This window comes from Apostichopus japonicus, chromosome 2 (genome assembly GCF_037975245.1).
Source record: "Apostichopus japonicus isolate 1M-3 chromosome 2, ASM3797524v1, whole genome shotgun sequence".
NCBI classification, from domain to species: Eukaryota; Metazoa; Echinodermata; class Holothuroidea; order Aspidochirotida; family Stichopodidae; genus Apostichopus; species Apostichopus japonicus.
Window position 1 is genome coordinate 24976767 of NC_092562.1, and position 18197 is coordinate 24994963.

General features: G+C 36.7%; 1 protein-coding gene across 7 annotated transcripts in view; it reads left to right on the forward strand.

Moving 5' to 3' along the window:
• The window catches only part of LOC139983419 (AP-3 complex subunit delta-1-like), a 63554-nt gene extending 45654 nt beyond the window's left edge, over positions 1–17900 (forward strand). For 6 of the 7 annotated variants that reach the window (XM_071996969.1, XM_071996978.1, XM_071996990.1 and 3 more), the window contains 12 exons: positions 1614–1777; positions 2962–3044; positions 3930–4104; positions 4941–5153; positions 7722–7799; positions 8305–8496; positions 9294–9341; positions 10006–10143; positions 12028–12168; positions 12573–12658; positions 13468–13675; positions 14570–17900. In XM_071996969.1, the coding sequence (XP_071853070.1) occupies positions 1614–1777; positions 2962–3044; positions 3930–4104; positions 4941–5153; positions 7722–7799; positions 8305–8496; positions 9294–9341; positions 10006–10143; positions 12028–12168; positions 12573–12658; positions 13468–13675; positions 14570–14659 (1616 nt within the window). In that variant the 3' untranslated portion in view covers positions 14660–17900. The remainder of the gene's footprint in view (positions 1–1613; positions 1778–2961; positions 3045–3929; positions 4105–4940; positions 5154–7721; positions 7800–8304; positions 8497–9293; positions 9342–10005; positions 10144–12027; positions 12169–12572; positions 12659–13467; positions 13676–14569) is intronic. The other variant, XM_071997002.1, reaches the window with a different exon arrangement.
• The last annotated feature ends 297 nt before the right edge of the window (positions 17901–18197 follow it).

Genomic DNA, 18197 nt, shown 5'->3' on the forward strand with positions numbered 1-18197 from the left:
TTGTGGGCAGATTTCAATGGTCCTTTTGAGTTGACCAGGGGTCAAAATGTGAACACCATGTTTTACACAATATTTCAACAAGGACAGATGTCATATTTAGTATGTTGATATATTATCACATTTAGTACAAGAAGCCTGTTGTTGTGGTCAATGGGCACTTCAGTGTCATTGTGGATTAATTGTTCATCACATAACACTGCTTTTCACTGTATCACTAAGACCAAGTATTTTGTACATCCTCACTATACATTATGTCAGATTCATGAAGAAAACTGCTCATGTTACACCATCGAAACCACAATTCAATTTTTGTAAATTCTAGTTTATTTTATTTTTATTTTTAGAAGAGATCCATTCTGCAGCTTCATAGTGTCGCACATTGATTAGTATCGATATCTATAGGAGCCCTCTCTTTTCTTCACAGAGAGAGTTTTTAGGGCATATGAAATTATCAATACAGTTTGTAAAAAATAGTATCTAAATCTGACAGGATGAATTTTGGTAGAGCTCTTTGAAAGAACATTCACTGACACACCCCATTCATGGCTTCACTAACACGCCAGCCACTCATGGAGCAACTTTTTCGGAGTTTAAATTTTCTCAACTTTGCTTCTAGTATTTGCGTATATACGCCAGAGATTTATTACAGTGCTGTTAAGACTGATGTGTCCAAGTGTTACTCATTGTTTGCTCTGACCAAGCATGAGCCATGTGGATTGAGTAGGATTGATCCAGCAGTTCAACGTTTAACAGAATGCACCTTAGCTACTATATTTATTTGCAAAAGCAAACTAGATGGGGTATCATTAGGCAAGATGTGAACAATTTTCAAAATCAAGTAAATTCAGGACTAGATAGATAGATTGTGTTGAATCTAGTTATGACTTAAACTAGACAAAACCACAACCATGATTATTGGTCTATTTGGTAGAGATCATTACTGTCATGAAAAACTCTCCACTCCCACTTCCTCCCTCCCCACCTCCACAGACAGGAGACACAAACCCACCCATCATTATTGGTCTATTTGGGTAGAGATTATTCTTGAACCACCTCCCTCCCTCCCTTATGGAAAAATGTTATTCCATTTGGGAGATATCACATATTTCATTTTTTTTTTTTTCACACACATTTATGCCGGAGACTTGATCAAGTCTAAATATGAGATCATCGAGCCACACATGCTTCAATTGTTTTTATTTCTACTTTGTTCTTTACCAGTTTTTACTTCTGTAGTGGAGATGTGTTTTTCACAAATGCTAAATCTCTTGAAAAACATGGTCTAAGTTTGGTTTCAAGATCAATTCTGTTATCATTCCAGCTTTGAAAACATCAAAAATAAAACAAAGAGAAAGTTATATGATGAGCTTCCACTGGCACTATGACATCGCCTAGGTCACAATTACGCCATCAGGGGCTCCTCTTGCACTCTTGTCTTTCTCGATTTAGTATATTATTAAAGTGATAATACAGTATCCAGTACCCATTGTTTTACTGGGCCCCCTTCATATTTTTCTAGGGCCCCTGATTTACCCCAGGGTTGTATTCCCCCCCCCCCGACTTCCATCTCTTTTGGCCACTTGCTAACTTGTCCTTTTGTTCTTATGTTTTAGGCATTAGCGTGACCGATGAATACATGAAGAAAGCAAATTTGCAGACGAAGAAGAAACATCGGAAAAAGCACAAGAGAGGAAAACGAGGGCGCCGTGATTCAAACTCCAGCGATGACATTCCAGTCGCACACAAAGTGGATATCGTAGAGGAAGAGATGCCAGAGGTAAGGGGGTGGTTTGGTTAGGCTTGACTACTGTAACTCCCTTTTATTTGGCCTTCCTGACTCTACACTGAAAAAACTTCAAACTGTTCAGAATTCTGCTGCCCGGTTAATATCATGTTCATCGCGTCATGATCACATATCTCCAGTGCTTCAATCACTCCATTGGCTTCCAGTAAAACAATGGTCAATTTATAAGTTCCTCCTCTTAACATACAAATCACAACACTTCCTTGCCCCTGGTTACATTACAAATTTAATTCCTCAGTATAATCCTCAACGCCAACTTCGCTCGTCTACAAAGTGTCTTCTTGCCACCAGCCATACCCCAAACACAAAGTTTTATGGAGAAAGAGCCTTCATCTCTGCTGCACCTCATCTCTGGAACAATCTACCATCTTCAATTCGCAATGCACCATCGGTTGACTGTTTTAAGCGTCTCTTAAAAACTCATTTATTCCAAAATTTACAGTGATTTGACTTGCATATTTGTGTACTTGTTTAAGCGCTTTGAGGCCTTTGCATAAAGCGCTCTATAAATATTTGCTTATTATGATTATTATTATTATTTTGTTTGCTACAAACAAGGATTTTTTTTTTTTTGAATTGTTAAGGCAATTGATGTGAAGAAGTGCAGAGCTGGATGTGAGAATTCTAGCATTCCTTAGAAATGTAGTTTTGGTCTGAAATGTTGTGTGTAGTTAAGCAATTTTACTATCAGTTTGAGTTGGACAGCTGAACCAGTGTAGTCATGGGGGATGCAGAGGTGTGGTTGTTAAACTCATGAATAGTTTAATATCTTTGTGATTTTATTAACATAGAGTACCACCCATGCAGCAAGATCCCTCCTTCTTGATTCCAAACAAGAGCTTTTCTGACATTATTGGCCAAGGAGTGTGAGTTGTGCCCATGAATGATATATGCAAAGGATAAAGTGCCATCTCTGGGACTCTCAGAGGAAACTACCTTATTAAATATCATTAGATCTAGCTGTGAAATGTTAGTGTTCATATTTCTAAGAACCTCTCTGAGGAAATCAGAATTGACTCCATCAAACAGATTCTGCTGAGGTTACCTCTGTAGTACTATCAACAGATTCAATATTTATTTCTATTTAGGTAAGAGATTGTCCTTATATTGCAGAATCACACATAATTATTATTTTTTTCCTTCTTTGACTGTTTTAGGGTGCAGACCTTTCGGATCATGATGGAGAAGACGAACGGCCAGCAGATGACCCTCACAGGGCACTGGACATAGATCTTGAAAGGTTAGGAGTCATCTTATAATTAGAAAATACCTGATAGGCTAGGAGTCATCTTATAATTAAGATATACCTGATAGGTTAGGAGGCATCTGATAATTAAATTAGGTTAGGAGTCATCTTATAATTAGAAAATACCTGATAGGCTAGGAGTCATCCTATCATTAAAATATACCTGGTAGGTTAGGAGTCACATGATAATTAAAATACTTGATATGTTAGGAGGCATCTGATAATGAAAAATAGGTTAGGAGTCATCTTGTCATTAGAAATTACCTGATAGGCTAGGAGTCATCTTATAATTAGAAAATACCTGATAGGCTAGGAGTCATCTTATAGTTAAATTTACCTGATATGTAGGAGGCATCTGATAATTAAAATACCTGATACGTTAGGAGTCATCGTATAATTAGAGAATACCTGATAGGCTAGGAGTCATCTTATAATTACCTGATACCTGATGTAGGATTTAACTTACGGTTGGAAAAAAAGATTCTTTGTAAAGCTAATATTTTAAACAGCTGCAAAATATCTACGATGATTGATCTTTTTTTCATCTGTTTTACTCGTATAAATGTCTGGTTTGTTAGTTTTAATTTAGAAACTATGAGTGAAAGTAAGCCACAGATTGAGTTGGTCTGAAACCTTATCCACTTGAGGTCTAGCACAGAACTCAAAAACAGTCCTAAAGCAGCTGGGTGTTTTAATCCTTGCAGAGTAATTTTTCTTGCTATCAAATACACTGTTACAGAAAGTATATCTCTGTTGTTTATTGCATGTCTGGTTTCTAATAAACTTGCACAGGCTTTGATAGATACTTGGTTTTCTGGTTAGAGTTTTTACCAGTAATCCTTGTAAACACACTTCCGGTTTCTGGTTGAACTTTCACAGGCCGTTGGACGAAGGAGACAGATTACCTGTGAGGGAGCATTACGAAGTCGGTACGGGACTGAAATTATTGGACAAATCGGAGGGGGCACCGACAGAGAAACCAAAGAGAAAGCATCGGAAAGGAAAAGAAGAGAAAGGTGGTAAAAGCAAGAAAGATGGAGGAAAAGATAAAAAGGTAAAACGAGAGGTATATCTTCTCTTTTGCTGATCTTTTTTCAGTCCACTTAATTTTCCAGTCACTTTGGTCTCCTCTACCTTTTACAAGAGTCCGACAGTTTTCTATGGGACTCTCTAAATGCAAACTTTGAAGGAGAGAGAAATCCAACATCTCTAAGCATCAATTGGAAACTACTTGAAAATGCTAGGGTGCAGCTTTTTTTTCAGTTTGGTCTAATGTTAACTGTTGTATAGTCACCGCTGCCATCAGTTTACCATCTTACTTAAGATTCTGAACATTAAAACTTTGAGAGTAAGGACAGTTATTATAACTTCCTACATGCCTATCTGACTAGGATGTATTTGTCCACTATAGTGACGCATCAACCAACAACCTTTAAGTTGGCTGTGTATGCGGTAGAGTTTTTCAATTCTTGCTTACATTAGGACTTTCCTTAATACTATTCTTAAACTTGACAAGTGTCTCATGTTATTACTGGTACAGTTTACCTAAGAATATTGGTATGAGAGTTAAGTATGGCATAAAATCGATCCAATGCAAGAATGATAAAACCTACCATGTTAAAACTTGTCTTTAAATGAGCAACATATTAAGAAATTTACTGCAAATAGTTTCTGACCCTCTCTTCAGAATGAGCATTTAATAGTAACACTTATTACTGACATGGGGGGGGGGGGAGGGGGAGAATCAACGACAGAACACTTAATCAGAAAGTAATGAACACATTTGTAAAGATAGAAAAATTATTGATCATTTATCACTTTTAGAACAGCTGTTTTTGCTTGACTTAAATACGATGTCATTTTCTTCATTCATTTGTATTTCTTGTGCAGAAAAAGAAGAAGAAAGTCCACAAAGAAACAGAGGGTGTTTCAAAGCAACCCCCGGAGGATGGTGAGATTCAGGTGGAGGAACCTAACTTGATGGGAGGTGCAGAGGAGGAAGAAGAGATCAAGGTGAATGGGGTCACAGAGAAGGAAGTACCACAAACTCAGGACGTGGAGGAGAAGAAAGTGGACGAAACCAAGGCCAATAGTACAAATGAGGTAAACCTTAGCAATGTAGATATGCTTAGACAAAATGCAAACACCCAACATGTTTCCCCGAGATGGTAGAAAACAGGTGGTTAAACCATTGTCATGCTGATCATTTTCCAACATCAACAAAAAAGATGCAATATCCAACACGTTTTACCAATTAGTAACATTTAGTGAAGTAACCGTTGCTTTGTATGCTGGTATACGTTCAAGTTAGTAGTGTACCCAACATGGCGTTGATGTAAAATATAGTGGAATCACCTTAGTTATGCTGATAACTTTCCAGTTAATGTGTTAATGTTACATGGTAACTGATAGTAAAAACAGTGAGATAACCTTAGTTATGTAGATAGCTTCAACATATTGTGTTACTTAGCATGGTAACTGATAGTAACAATAGTTGGGTAACCTTTGTGTAATATGCTGATAACTTTCAAGTTAATGTGTTACTTAACATGGTAACTGATAGTAACAATAGTGTGGTAACCTTAGTTTAATATGCGGAATGCTTCAACATATTGTGTTATTAACATGGTAACTGATAGTAACAATAGTTGGGTAACCTTGGTGTAATATGCTGATAACTTGCAAGTTAATGTGTTAGTTAACATGGTAACTGATAGTAAAAATATTGGGCTAACCTTAGTTATGCTGATAACTTCAAGATATTGTGTGGTTACTGATAGTAAACTTATTGGGCTAACCTTAGTTAAATATGTTGATAACTTTCCAGTTAATGTGTTAGTTAACATGGTTACTGGTAGGTAAAAAGATTGGACCAACCTTAGTTAAATATGCTGTTAATCCCTTTCAAGTTAAAATGTTACCTGACCTGTATTACTTATACTAAAAACAATGATGTAACAATTAGTGAAATAACCTGTAATAGCCATAAGTAATTATATGCAAATAAATGTGGCCCCCAACATTTGTAACAAATTTGAAAATAATCAGGGAACCTTAGCCGTGCTGCTCATGTAGAAGCTTTTACAAGCAGCATCACACATCACGTTATGTTTGCCGTTGAACATTAAGCTTCTCGCTCAGACTGCGCTAATTGTTTGCACCAAGAAATCTCTTACAAACACTATGCTTCTGTGTCTGTCCCTGTCTGTTTGCACTCTGATATTACGATATTTGAACAGTGAAACATGTCCAAGACCAAGAGTAATGCACTAGCATGGCACAGATTGTTAGACGACACTGTCTGGAGTAAATTGTTAAATGAACTTTGTTCTGCTTCTGTTTTGTTTTCCTTTTTTAATGTTGGGATATGAAAATCCAGTTCAGGTCTCTTAAAACAGGGCAAATTGAAGAGAGGAGAAAACATTTTAAGCTAGAAAACCATTGAACTAACAACCTCACTCAGCATTGTAAAGTATGGTTTGTTTGCACAACAATTCCATGATAAGGAAAGGATGAGAAAATGATACCCCTCTGCCCCCCCGCCCCCTTACCATCCTACCAACCTCCTAAAGGAAGCATGAAAGAATGGTAGCTTTGAATGACCATCTCAGTGTGAAAGTTTGTCAGCATTGGCTTCAAATTGTTGGCCTCTAAAGCTGCTGTTTTGAACTTACATCCAAGTCGGTGCTAGTGTGCATGATCAGGACTATATACAATCTCTCCAGCCTCGTCCACATAGGGCGCCTGTCCTATCGGTGCTAGTGTGCATGATCAGGCCATCATACAATCTCTCCAGCCTTGTCCACATAGGGGGGGCTGTCCTTTCGGTGCTAGTGTGCATGATCAGGACTATATACAATCTCTCCAGCCTCGTCCACATAGGGCGCCTGTCCTATCGGTGCTAGTGTGCATGATCAGGCCATCATACAATCTCTCCAGCCTTGTCCACATAGGGGGGGCTGTCCTTTCGGTGCTAGTGTGCATGATCAGGACTATATACAATCTCTCCAGCCTCGTCCACATAGGGCGCCTGTCCTATCGGTGCTAGTGTGCATGATCAGGCCATCATACAATCTCTCCAGCCTTGTCCACATAGGGGGGGCTGTCCTTTCGGTGCTAGTGTGCATGATTTGTACTAATTACAGTCTATCAAGGGCATATGCCTGACGTACTTGTGTACAGATAGGCTGGGTGATTGACTTGTTAAAGGCTCCACTTGTTCAGTTTGGCTGAATGAAGAAAGTGATTTAGAAAAACACATTGCCTAAAACAATCATTTTGACTTGAAACTTCAAAAATAAGTTTCAAAAGATCTCTTCTCTACTAATTAAGAACAAACTTGTATATACCACTAGTGATTGACTCACGGTACTGTTATCTGACTGTCTAGCATATTTTAGGCCTAACTGATGACCTTTCACCTTAAGATCAATGTATCTCTTCTCTCTTGCTGAGCATGCCATGATCTATCTCAAATGAAAGAAGAATTCAAATTTATTTGCTATATTTTTGTTTTCTGGTTTCTCAGACAAAAATTGTATGCCAGCTTTTGTCCATATGCAGTTTTGTTTTTTTATTTTTCCATTTTTGCTTTGCTAATATTTTTGCATATCATTTCAAATATCATTTGCATGACTTTGTTTGCTTGGTCAATGTCTTTTGTGTACATAGATGGATGATATTTCATATTGGTTATCTAAGGATGAAGAGGCAGAAAAGATCAAACCTGAGGAAATTAAGGATGCCCAGGTTGGTTGGAATTATTTCTTCTTTATCCTGTCTTTCCTTTCCCTCTTTGTAAGACACTTAATGCACATTTCTTGGGACAAATGTGCCCACAATTTTTTCTTGCACCTGTTAAACCCTCCAGTCATAGATTTTGTCACTATTAAATTACCACCGTTGAGATAAAATTCCTGAATTTCCTGTCTGTGCTGATAGTTGTGCTGCTGCCTGTAAGGATGTCTGGAGTTACTCGATTCGAAGGGATGTCTCACACTACAATTGCGACTAATCGTTGCAAACACTTTACATCAACAAAAGGGACATCACCTGATCAATTGGCTTGTGATTGTTAAGGACACTTGAATAATAGATAGATAAACATTTCACAACCCTTGTCCCCCCCACCTAAACATTCCACTCCCCTCATCCCCCACCCCCCCAGTCTGTCACCCTGAAGGAAGCCCAACTCAAATGTGAATCCTGAAAGTAGTTATGCGACGATTTCAAGCTTCGCCTTTTTCTTTCGTAGCCAAAAGAAACGGAGGTTACGGAAGGGAGCAAGAAATCGAAGAAAGAGAAGAAATCTAAAAAAGATAAGAAGAAAGATAAAAAGAAGAACCACCACGTTAAGGAAGAGTATGAGCAGGTGGGGAACGGTGAAACCAGCAACCCTACTAGTGATGCCCCTGCCACGGAGGACCCACAGCCGGCCCCCATTCCGGTAAGGGGTTTCTTCTTTTGAGCTTTGTATACGAGGCAGATTACTTGAGGCACTGGTGGCGTGGGAATACTGAATGTTTCAAACGGAATTAAAAAGTTCCCCAGGATAACCACCAAACTTTAAAAATTTTGAATTTTGTCAGCCATTCTTTACATGCTTCATTGAAAGGAGCTTTGACCGAAACACAACAAAATAAGCTGGAGAAATTTTACAAGACCTGTTATGGTCAAACTTTTAAAACGTTTTTCAGAAAAAAAACAAACAATGTCTGCACAGAGCTACAGTTTTGAATCAAAAGGTTAAAGTTTGTAATTTTTCATTTTGTAGTCTAACCCTCAGACATTGATATTTTTTTCTAGTGACTTTTGCAGTTCATAAAAGTTATTTAGGCTTTGAATCATTCCAGCCTTGTAAATATTTCCTTGTAAAACTTTTTCATCAAAATGTTATATTTTTTATGCCTTTTATTTTGTAGTCTAACCCTCAGACATTGATATTTTTATCTTTTGACTTTTGCAGTTCATAAAACTTATAATCATTTAGGCTTTGGGTCTTTCCAGTCGTGTAAATACTTGTTAAACATTTTTAATCAAATATTAAATTTTTGATGCTTTTCATTTTGTAGACATTGATATTTTTTTCTAGTGACTTTGCAGTTCATAAAACTCATAATCATTTAGGCTCTGTATCAGTCCAATCTTGTAATATTTCCTGTAAAATAACAGTGCAGATTTCTAAAGAATTCTTCAGATGTTTCATAATAATTTCTATTTTTTTTCTTTCTTTATTCCATTTAGCCCATGAGCAGTTACAGATTATTAGCTGAAAATCCATCCATAAAAATGGTAAGAATAATTTTTCTTAAAATACATATAATCTATGTACCTGTAGTGGTTGTTGTTGCATTTATCAAGCTTTGTCTTGGTTCAGTAACTGAAGGGAGTTTTTTAGTTCTCAGTGTCAGGTGATATCCCAGGAGTGCACAAGTGTTGCCTCAACACTGAATATCAATTGTATTGTAAACGGGAACGTGGGCCCGGGGAGTGGGGGGTCGGATGTCAGAGTACTAGATAGTGAGTTCAATTTCCATTATTCCATTCTCTTCTAAACGTTCAAAATGTTAGCTCAGCTCTGGAAACGCCCTCAGTGTGGATGTCAGCGAGAGATCTGATCATGTGGATGGAGTTCACTCTTCAACGGAATTCATTTGAATATAATAATCTTCAACAGTTTTACACGATGGACCATGAAAAGGATTGCAAAAGTTTGATCTAGAGAAAAAACTTATCTATCCTTTGTGCGGGTGCACTAATATTAATACAGCTGTTTATAGATAGTAGCAGCTATGCCTCCTCTCCTCCTCCTCCTCTCCTCCTCCTCCTCCTCCTCCTCCTCCTCCTCCTCCTCCTCCACCTCCACCTCCTCCTCCACCCTCTGGAAGTTGACGCCACGATGTGGTGCGGTGCATACATCATATTTTACCTGATTCTGTTGTTATCTCTTCACCAGACGTACGAGACCAGAATCGATCCCAAACAGACAAATCAAGTGGTGATCTCCGTCATCTTCAGCAACCTGACGTCAAACCATCTCAAGAGTCTGGAGTTTAACGTCTTGGATTCGTTGAATACTAAACTGATTAGGGAGGTGAGATAAAAGATGATGTAGTAAGAGTTTGCTAATTGGATCCCGGGAGGACGTATCGAGTAGGCCAGACGAATGAAGTATTTTTTAACTATCCATCAAAACAATGGGTATTCTGTCTATCCTGGAAGACCAAGAAACGAACACGAGAGTAATTATGGGAAGTGAATGCGGGAGACTGATTTGAAGTCTGACACGTAGACAAACCGTGAATATTGTATATAAATATATATCTGGCACGTAGACTAACCGTGTCAGTATATTGTACATAACTATATGTCTGGCAGGTGGACTAACCGTGTCAGTATATGGTATATAATTACATATCTGGCACGTAGACTAACCGTGTCAGAATATAGTATATAATTATATATCTGGCAGGTAGATTAACCGTGTCAGTGTATTGAATATAATTATATATGTGACACATAGACTAACCGTGTCAGTATATTTTATATAATTATATATCTTGCACGTAGACTAAAGGTGTCAGTATATGGTATATAATGATATATCTGGCACGTAGACTAACCGTGTCAGTATATGGTTTATAATTATATATTTGGCACGTAGACTAACCGTGTCAGAATATGATATATAATTATATATCTGGCAGGTAGATTAACCATGTCAGTATATTGAATATAATTATATATGTGACACGTAGACTAACAGTGTCAGTATATTTTATATAATTATATATCTTGCATGTAGACTAAAGGTGTCAGTATATGGTATATAATTATATATCTGGCACGTAGACTAACCGTGTCAGTATATGGTATATAATTATATATCAGGCAGGTAGACTAACAGTGTCAGAATATGGTATATAATTATATATCAGGCAGGTAGACTAACGGTGTCAGTATAATGTATATAATTATATATGTGACACGTAGACTAAAAGTGTCAGTGTATGGTATATAATTATATATCTGGCACGTAGACTAACTGTGTCAGTATATGGTATATAATTATATATCTGGCACGTAGACTAACCGTGTCAGAATATAGTATATAATTATATATCTGGCAGGTAGATTAACCGTGTCAGTGTATTGAATATAATTATATATGTGACACATAGACTAACCGTGTCAGTATATTTTATATAATTATATATCTTGCACGTAGACTAAAGGTGTCAGTATATGGTATATAATGATATATCTGGCACGTAGACTAACCGTGTCAGTATATGGTTTATAATTATATATTTGGCACGTAGACTAACCGTGTCAGAATATGATATATAATTATATATCTGGCAGGTAGATTAACCATGTCAGTATATTGAATATAATTATATATGTGACACGTAGACTAACAGTGTCAGTATATTTTATATAATTATATATCTTGCATGTAGACTAAAGGTGTCAGTATATGGTATATAATTATATATCAGGCAGGTAGACTAACCGTGTCAGTATATGGTATATAATTATATATCAGGCAGGTAGACTAACAGTGTCAGAATATGGTATATAATTACATATCTGGCACGTAGACTAACTGTGTCAGTATATGGTATATAATTATATATCTGGCACGTAGACTAACCGTGTCAGTATATGGTATATAATTATATATCTGACACGTAGACTAACCATGCATGGTATAATTATATCTGGCACGTAGACTAACCGTGTCAGAATATTGTATATAATTACATATCTGGCACGTAGACTAACCGTGTCATTATATGGTATATAATTATTTATCCGGCACGTGAACTAACAGTGTCATTATATGGTATGAAAATAGGAAACTGATGAGCTGATTGGCTGGGTGTAATAATATTTGAATAAGTTCCTCTGTATGAACATGAAACCATTGTGAAGTCTTTCAGTCGACATACATATTTCCCCTCTTCTCATGCAGATCGGTGCATCTACCCACGATGGTGTCAAAGTGCCATTCCAGTTGCCGCCTAGTGCCACCAATGAAGGACAATTTGCTTTTAAAATCAACAGTATAAACATGTCTCAGAAATTACGGGGAACACTGACCTACGTTGTTAAGGTGCGTAGATTATCTGCAGTGACACCGTGAATACATGTCAACCTTGGTATCACTCCAGAGGGTAGCGAGCCTTAGAATTAAAAAAATAAATGCCCACAACATACGAAGTAGTGCTTTTTATTTTGTTTTGACCATATTTCCATACTTTCGTTGATATTACTTTCTTTGAAGAATAGTCATACCCATGTTGGTCCGTTCGTTCCACTCCCCCACCCATTCCCCTCCCTCTTTTGGACCTAAAGAGGGTTTGAAATAATTGTCAACATAAACTGTTCATTCAGCCTATTGCCCAAACAATCTGCCATGGTTTCATAAGACAGATATTTCATCTGATTTCAAGCCCAGTTGATCAAACTTCTATAGAATAACTTGACAGTTCATATTTCTTTTCCATCTTATTCTAGGATGACGATGGCTCAACGAGTGAGAAGCTCGACTTCAAGGTTCATCTGCCAATTTCGTCCTACGTAACAGCCACGCCATGTAACAGGTACATGTTTGTGAAATTAAATTCCCAACATAAAGCAGGAACTTGAAATATTCTTTGTCAAGTTCAAAGACCACTTAGTTTGACACCAAAAGATTATATATTAAACTAGAAGTATATATATATATATGAATTATGTATTATGAGCTTCAACTTCAATTTAACAGGTTCAAGTTAAAGTGATAGTGCATTATAAACTACATATTTTCAGCATGAATATAGAGCACAAATGAACCTGACATATCCGTTTCTCCTTTAATACATGTGATACATAAAAACTACATGTGTAAAAGGTATACAGTAGATCACTCACAACCATTAAAATGATCATTCGCATGATCTATTCCCTTTCCAATGGACAAGTAATGCTCACTTGAGGTAACATAGTCACGACCATACGGTAACAGTCTCCACGTGAGGGGACTGGGGTTTGAGAGTGGAACAAGTTGTTTGGTTTCTTGCACCAGACTCTTATCTTTCAGGTCTTTCCTATGAAAGTAGCTGTGTGCTTCGATAATTGATATACACCTTCACCTTTTTGTCCCTTCTGTTACTGTTACTTGTCATTTAGCCTCTGAAGAAGATCCTGCTAGGATCGAAACGTCAGGCCAACTTACTTTTACACATTCTCCTACACAAGGCTCTCTAGTGGATAAGCAGTTTGCTAACAGTTTTATTTTATTTCAATTGATATACACAATATTGATTATATGGAAACACAAAAAAGATTGTTGTTAAGATGTGGAAAAGTAGAGAAACAGGTTCTTGTAGCTTGAAATGTAATTTTTTTCTTTCTTTCGTCTCTCTTTCAGCGATCAGTTTGCACGATTGCTAAGCGGAGGAGACCTCACTGGTAAGAGTTCCGTCACAGCTCAGCTGGGTAATTCAGAATTTCGGGAAGTCCTGGCCAGGATCTGTTTCCACGCCCATCTGGGAGTGGTTGAGAGAGTGGATAGCACAGTATCGCTGTATGGCAGGTCAATTCAAGGGCATGACATCTGTGTACTGATCAAAGCAATGGTAAGTCGACATGTGTAAATCTAATGTGTAAAAGTAAGTTGGCCTGACGTTTCGATCCTAGCAGGATCTTCTTCAGAGGCTGAATGACAAGTAACAGTAACAGAAAGGACAAAAACACGCACAGAATACAGACAGGTTAATGAGCACGGTGAACACAATGAGATAGATGTAAGGGGATTAGTAGACAAGGGATGGAGAGTGGAAAGCAACAGGGGAAGAGGAGAGGTAGGAGATAAACAGTGGAAGGACAAAGAGAGGATTAAAGGAACGGGGTGGGGAATATTGATTATATGTTTTCTGTGCATGTTTTTGTCCTTTCTGTTACTGTTACTGTTACTTGTCATTTTACCTCTGAAGAAGATCCTGCTAGGATTCCAAAGGTCAGGCCAACTTACTTTTACACATTCTATTACACAGGCTTTCTAGTGGATAAGCAGTTTGCTAACAGTTTTATTTTATTTTGATGTGTCAATCTAGTGCAAAATGTCTGTTGCCATGCCAACCCTGGCGCAGCGGAAAGAATGAAGAGCACAGCATCAGATTATTTGGCAACTTTGCAAAGATGTTAAAGACGTGGAATTACACAAAATGCGCTTTCTAAGGTTTGACTCGCTCTTTCAAATGGCATGGGTGTTTCCTGCAGTTCTTGTCTGTCAGCGAACAAAATTGAAAACAATATACTTTGTTGTCTGAAAACCTAAATGAAACACTTCTTTATTAATACTTTCTAAGGTTTGACTCACTCTTTCAAATCACATAGGTGTTTCCTACAATTCTTTGTCTGTCAGCGAACCAAAAGAAAACGAAATACTCTTTTGTCTGAAAACCTAAATGAACCACTTCTTTATTAATACTTTGTTTTTGTTTTGTTTTTTTCCTCTCCTGCTCTTGTAGCCGAACGGTTCGCTTTCTATAGATGGTAAGAGCACGGATGCCAGCCTCATCTCAAACTTCTTAGATGAGATCAGGACCTTGGGCAGCTGATCATTCCCCCTATTGTTGCCACTTGTAATTTGACTTTGTCAGTATCTATTCAATTGTTTAGCTTTTATCCTTTCCTATTACCCCCTCTTGAACCACCTGTCTCTCTCTTCTCTTCTCACCCCCTCTACTCTGCCCTCCCGAACAATGCAGTGCCCTTCCCTCTCCCTTCACACACACACAGAGTATTATAGTAGTTTATATTACAAGGGTTGAATATGCATTATTCACCATGAATATTCAACAGGGTTGTGAAGATTAGCATGCAATGTAGACTGCAAATTTTCAAAGAAGAGGCTATAATGATACATAGTTTCTCCTAGAAGTAAATGGGTAATCTATTGATCTGTGTTCTTGAATATTAAACAGGTAAGAAGTTTTCATAGTTGGTCTTAAATTAAAGTCAGCTCTAAGCAATTTAACTTTTGTTATGTTAGTTGTATTAGTGGTATCATGTCATTAACGATAAATGTCCACCAACCATTCTCTCTGAACCATCAGAGTAGAAATCTGTTTGTACTGTAACAAGTGTTTTGTTGTTTTTTGTTATACACACTGCATGCCCCAATGGTCCCACACACCCAAAACTAGTCTCCTTCACATTCAGATGTTTCAGCTCACCTTGATTCGCCTTTACGTGATTGTTAGTCGACTCTTAGTTACTTTGGGTGACTTGTAGGTTACTTTGGGTGACTTGTAGGTTACTTTGGGTGACTTGTAGGTTACTTTGGGTGACTTGTAGGTTACTTTGGGTGACTTGTAGGTTACTTTGATAGACTCTGTGATATTTGTTAGTTTACCTCTGGGTTACTTGAAATAACTTTTATTAAATGCCAATCTAATTGTCTTTAGTCTACTCTTAGTCACTTTACTTGGCTTTGGATTAGTTCAGGTAACATTGGGTCAGTTTACGTTACTTTGGGTATTATCTAAGTTACTTGAGTTGGCTCTGGGTTACTTCAGGTAACATTGGGTCAGTTTAGGTTACTTTGGGTACATCTAAGTTAGTTGAGTTGGCTCTGGGTTACTTTGTGTATATCTAAGTTACTTAAGTTGGCAGTGGGTTTCTATAGTTGGCTTAGCTCTGAGTTTCTTTAGATGGTTTAGGGTTACTTAAGTTAACTGATATTTACATCAGTTGGCTGTCTCTTTAACTTGACTCTGACATCAGCTACTTCAGCTAACTCTAGGTTACTTTTGGTCTGTACAAGTTACCTTAGTTTACTCTGAGTTACTTCAGGCATCTCCTACTTTCTTAAGTTGGACCCTGGTTACTACAGTTGACTCTCAGTCACTATTTCTTTCTCTGGAATCGTTGGACTAACATCAAGAAACAGTCACCTATTTATATCTCCAAGTCATTTAAATATTCAAGTAGTATTTTATTACATAGAGTGATATTGAAATGTTCTAGTTGCTTAGAGGTAGGCTTAGCCAGATTAAAGTGATTCACTCATTCCGTGAAAGTCATCCAGAAAAATAAATGTAAAAGAGGCAAACAGAAGTTGAAACATTTGAAAGTTTGAGAGAGAGATTTAAAGATTTTATGGAAGGTGTTTGCTGGAACCTGAAAAGTTCTGTAAGCTGTGAAATTATTTGTGACTGAGAATTAAACTTTTGAGTTAAAAAAACAATCTGAATGTGAAAGTACCTTTCTTGTTTCACGAAGAATGTATTTATTGCTGGTAGAGATGAAATGTGATTGACTAGTAAGTGTTTAGTCAAATTGTGTGCTTTGTTACAGCACATATTTACCTTGCACAACTCAACGGATACTTGTGTGTCTCGCTACTGGGTGGAGGAAAGCAGTTAATTTTATTGTCTGATTAAGGTTCTATTTCTTCTTCTTTTTTTTTTTCGTTTCTGATGCAAAAGGTAAAGGTTGTTGATGGTTAGATGTTTGAAAGAAACCATGTGATTCAAACCTTTTTTTTTTCGTGTGTTTTTTTTTTTTTTTTTTTTTTTTAAGAGGGCAAGTAGTGTCTTTCAGTAGTAGCTTTATAACATTGATATAAAAAAGAAAGTATTGTTTGTAGTCTTCATATATTAAACCTGTCATTTGTGTGTTGGATTGGGGGAAGATTTTGGCGATGGTAGTAGCCACATTTCAAATCAACTAACTTTTGTTACATGACATCAAATCAAATGCCTTACCAACAGGGGTTCTTTTTTTCTTTGGTTTTTTGCACAAAATATCTTCTCACTCTGCAGCCTTAGTATTTTTGCTGTACTACTTTATTGGCGTTGCTTATAGTCATACTCTTAACTAAATGAAAATCTACTTGATATTTCTGTCAACCATCACTTTGTGAATAAAGTAATATACACTTGTGTTTATAAGACTATCAACCATGTTAGTTAACGGGAAGACATTTAAGCACATTTATGAAATCTGTTTCATAGAAGTGATTTTCTTTGTTCTAATATGTATGTTTTTCATTTTATTTGTTAAATAGTTTAAAGTCATTCCATGACAGACTTCCAGTTAGAAATGAAAAAATGGTACATCTTCCTTGCCTGTTAAGTTAAGTAAATGAGGCATAAACAGTAGTATCATTTAGTTGAAAACCCATAGTAATCCAATGTAAACAGGTGTTGTATGAATAGTCATGATAGCTTTATAAATATTCATACTTTTGATCGTGCGTAACCGCAAGTATTTACTCCGTTTAGAAAAATTTCCAACAAAGTGAGGAAAGTTGTTGAACTCCTTTTTCTTTATTGTTATTATCCTTAACGAAAATATAGTACTGCTCCTTATCATTCCACATTCTAAAGGATAATTTTTCGAATGGTTCTCCAAATTAACATATTCATATATTCCTTTTATTTGAATAACAATACTGATAAAAATTAACATGTATTGTCAAAAAGATGTAAATGAAAATCAGATTACCAATTAATAGCAAAGAGAAAAAAGGAAAGAAAGAAAATAAGAAACTGAATATTTGAATGCTTATATATTATTAAGTTATGTAAGATAGTGTTGTTCTCATTGGTGAAATTTTGTTTAATATGTTTATCTTTAACACATATGAATATTTATAAAAAAATATATAAATATTCATCTAAATCATGCATGTGGTTGTTATCCCAGTGTGATCACGTTTTTTTTTGTCTATTGTGGTGTCGCAGATTTTCCAAAAATATTCTCTCAAGAGAAGTGAACCATCTATGTTGTTTTAACGAAGAAGAAACAGCAGAAAAAAGTCAATAATATTTGTGAAAACTTGTCAAAAACAAAGCAGTCTTCTCATCTTTTTGTTTTCTTGTGTACTTGTCTTGCTTTCTGTTATGTGCTCAGTAACTTTTCTGTGATAACCGAATGGGTAGTGACCATTAGATAAAGGTGACCAGACGTCCCCAACGTCCAGGAACAGTTCCCCGGATTTCATGTACCATCCCCCGTTTAAAATGATGTTCCATCACATCTGGTATACCCGCATTGAAGTTCCCTAACGATCCTAACCATTAACCATAATGGTAATTTAATCAATTCCCTTCCAAGTTCTGTTGCTGTCGTCTTTCTTTTGTTTTTAAT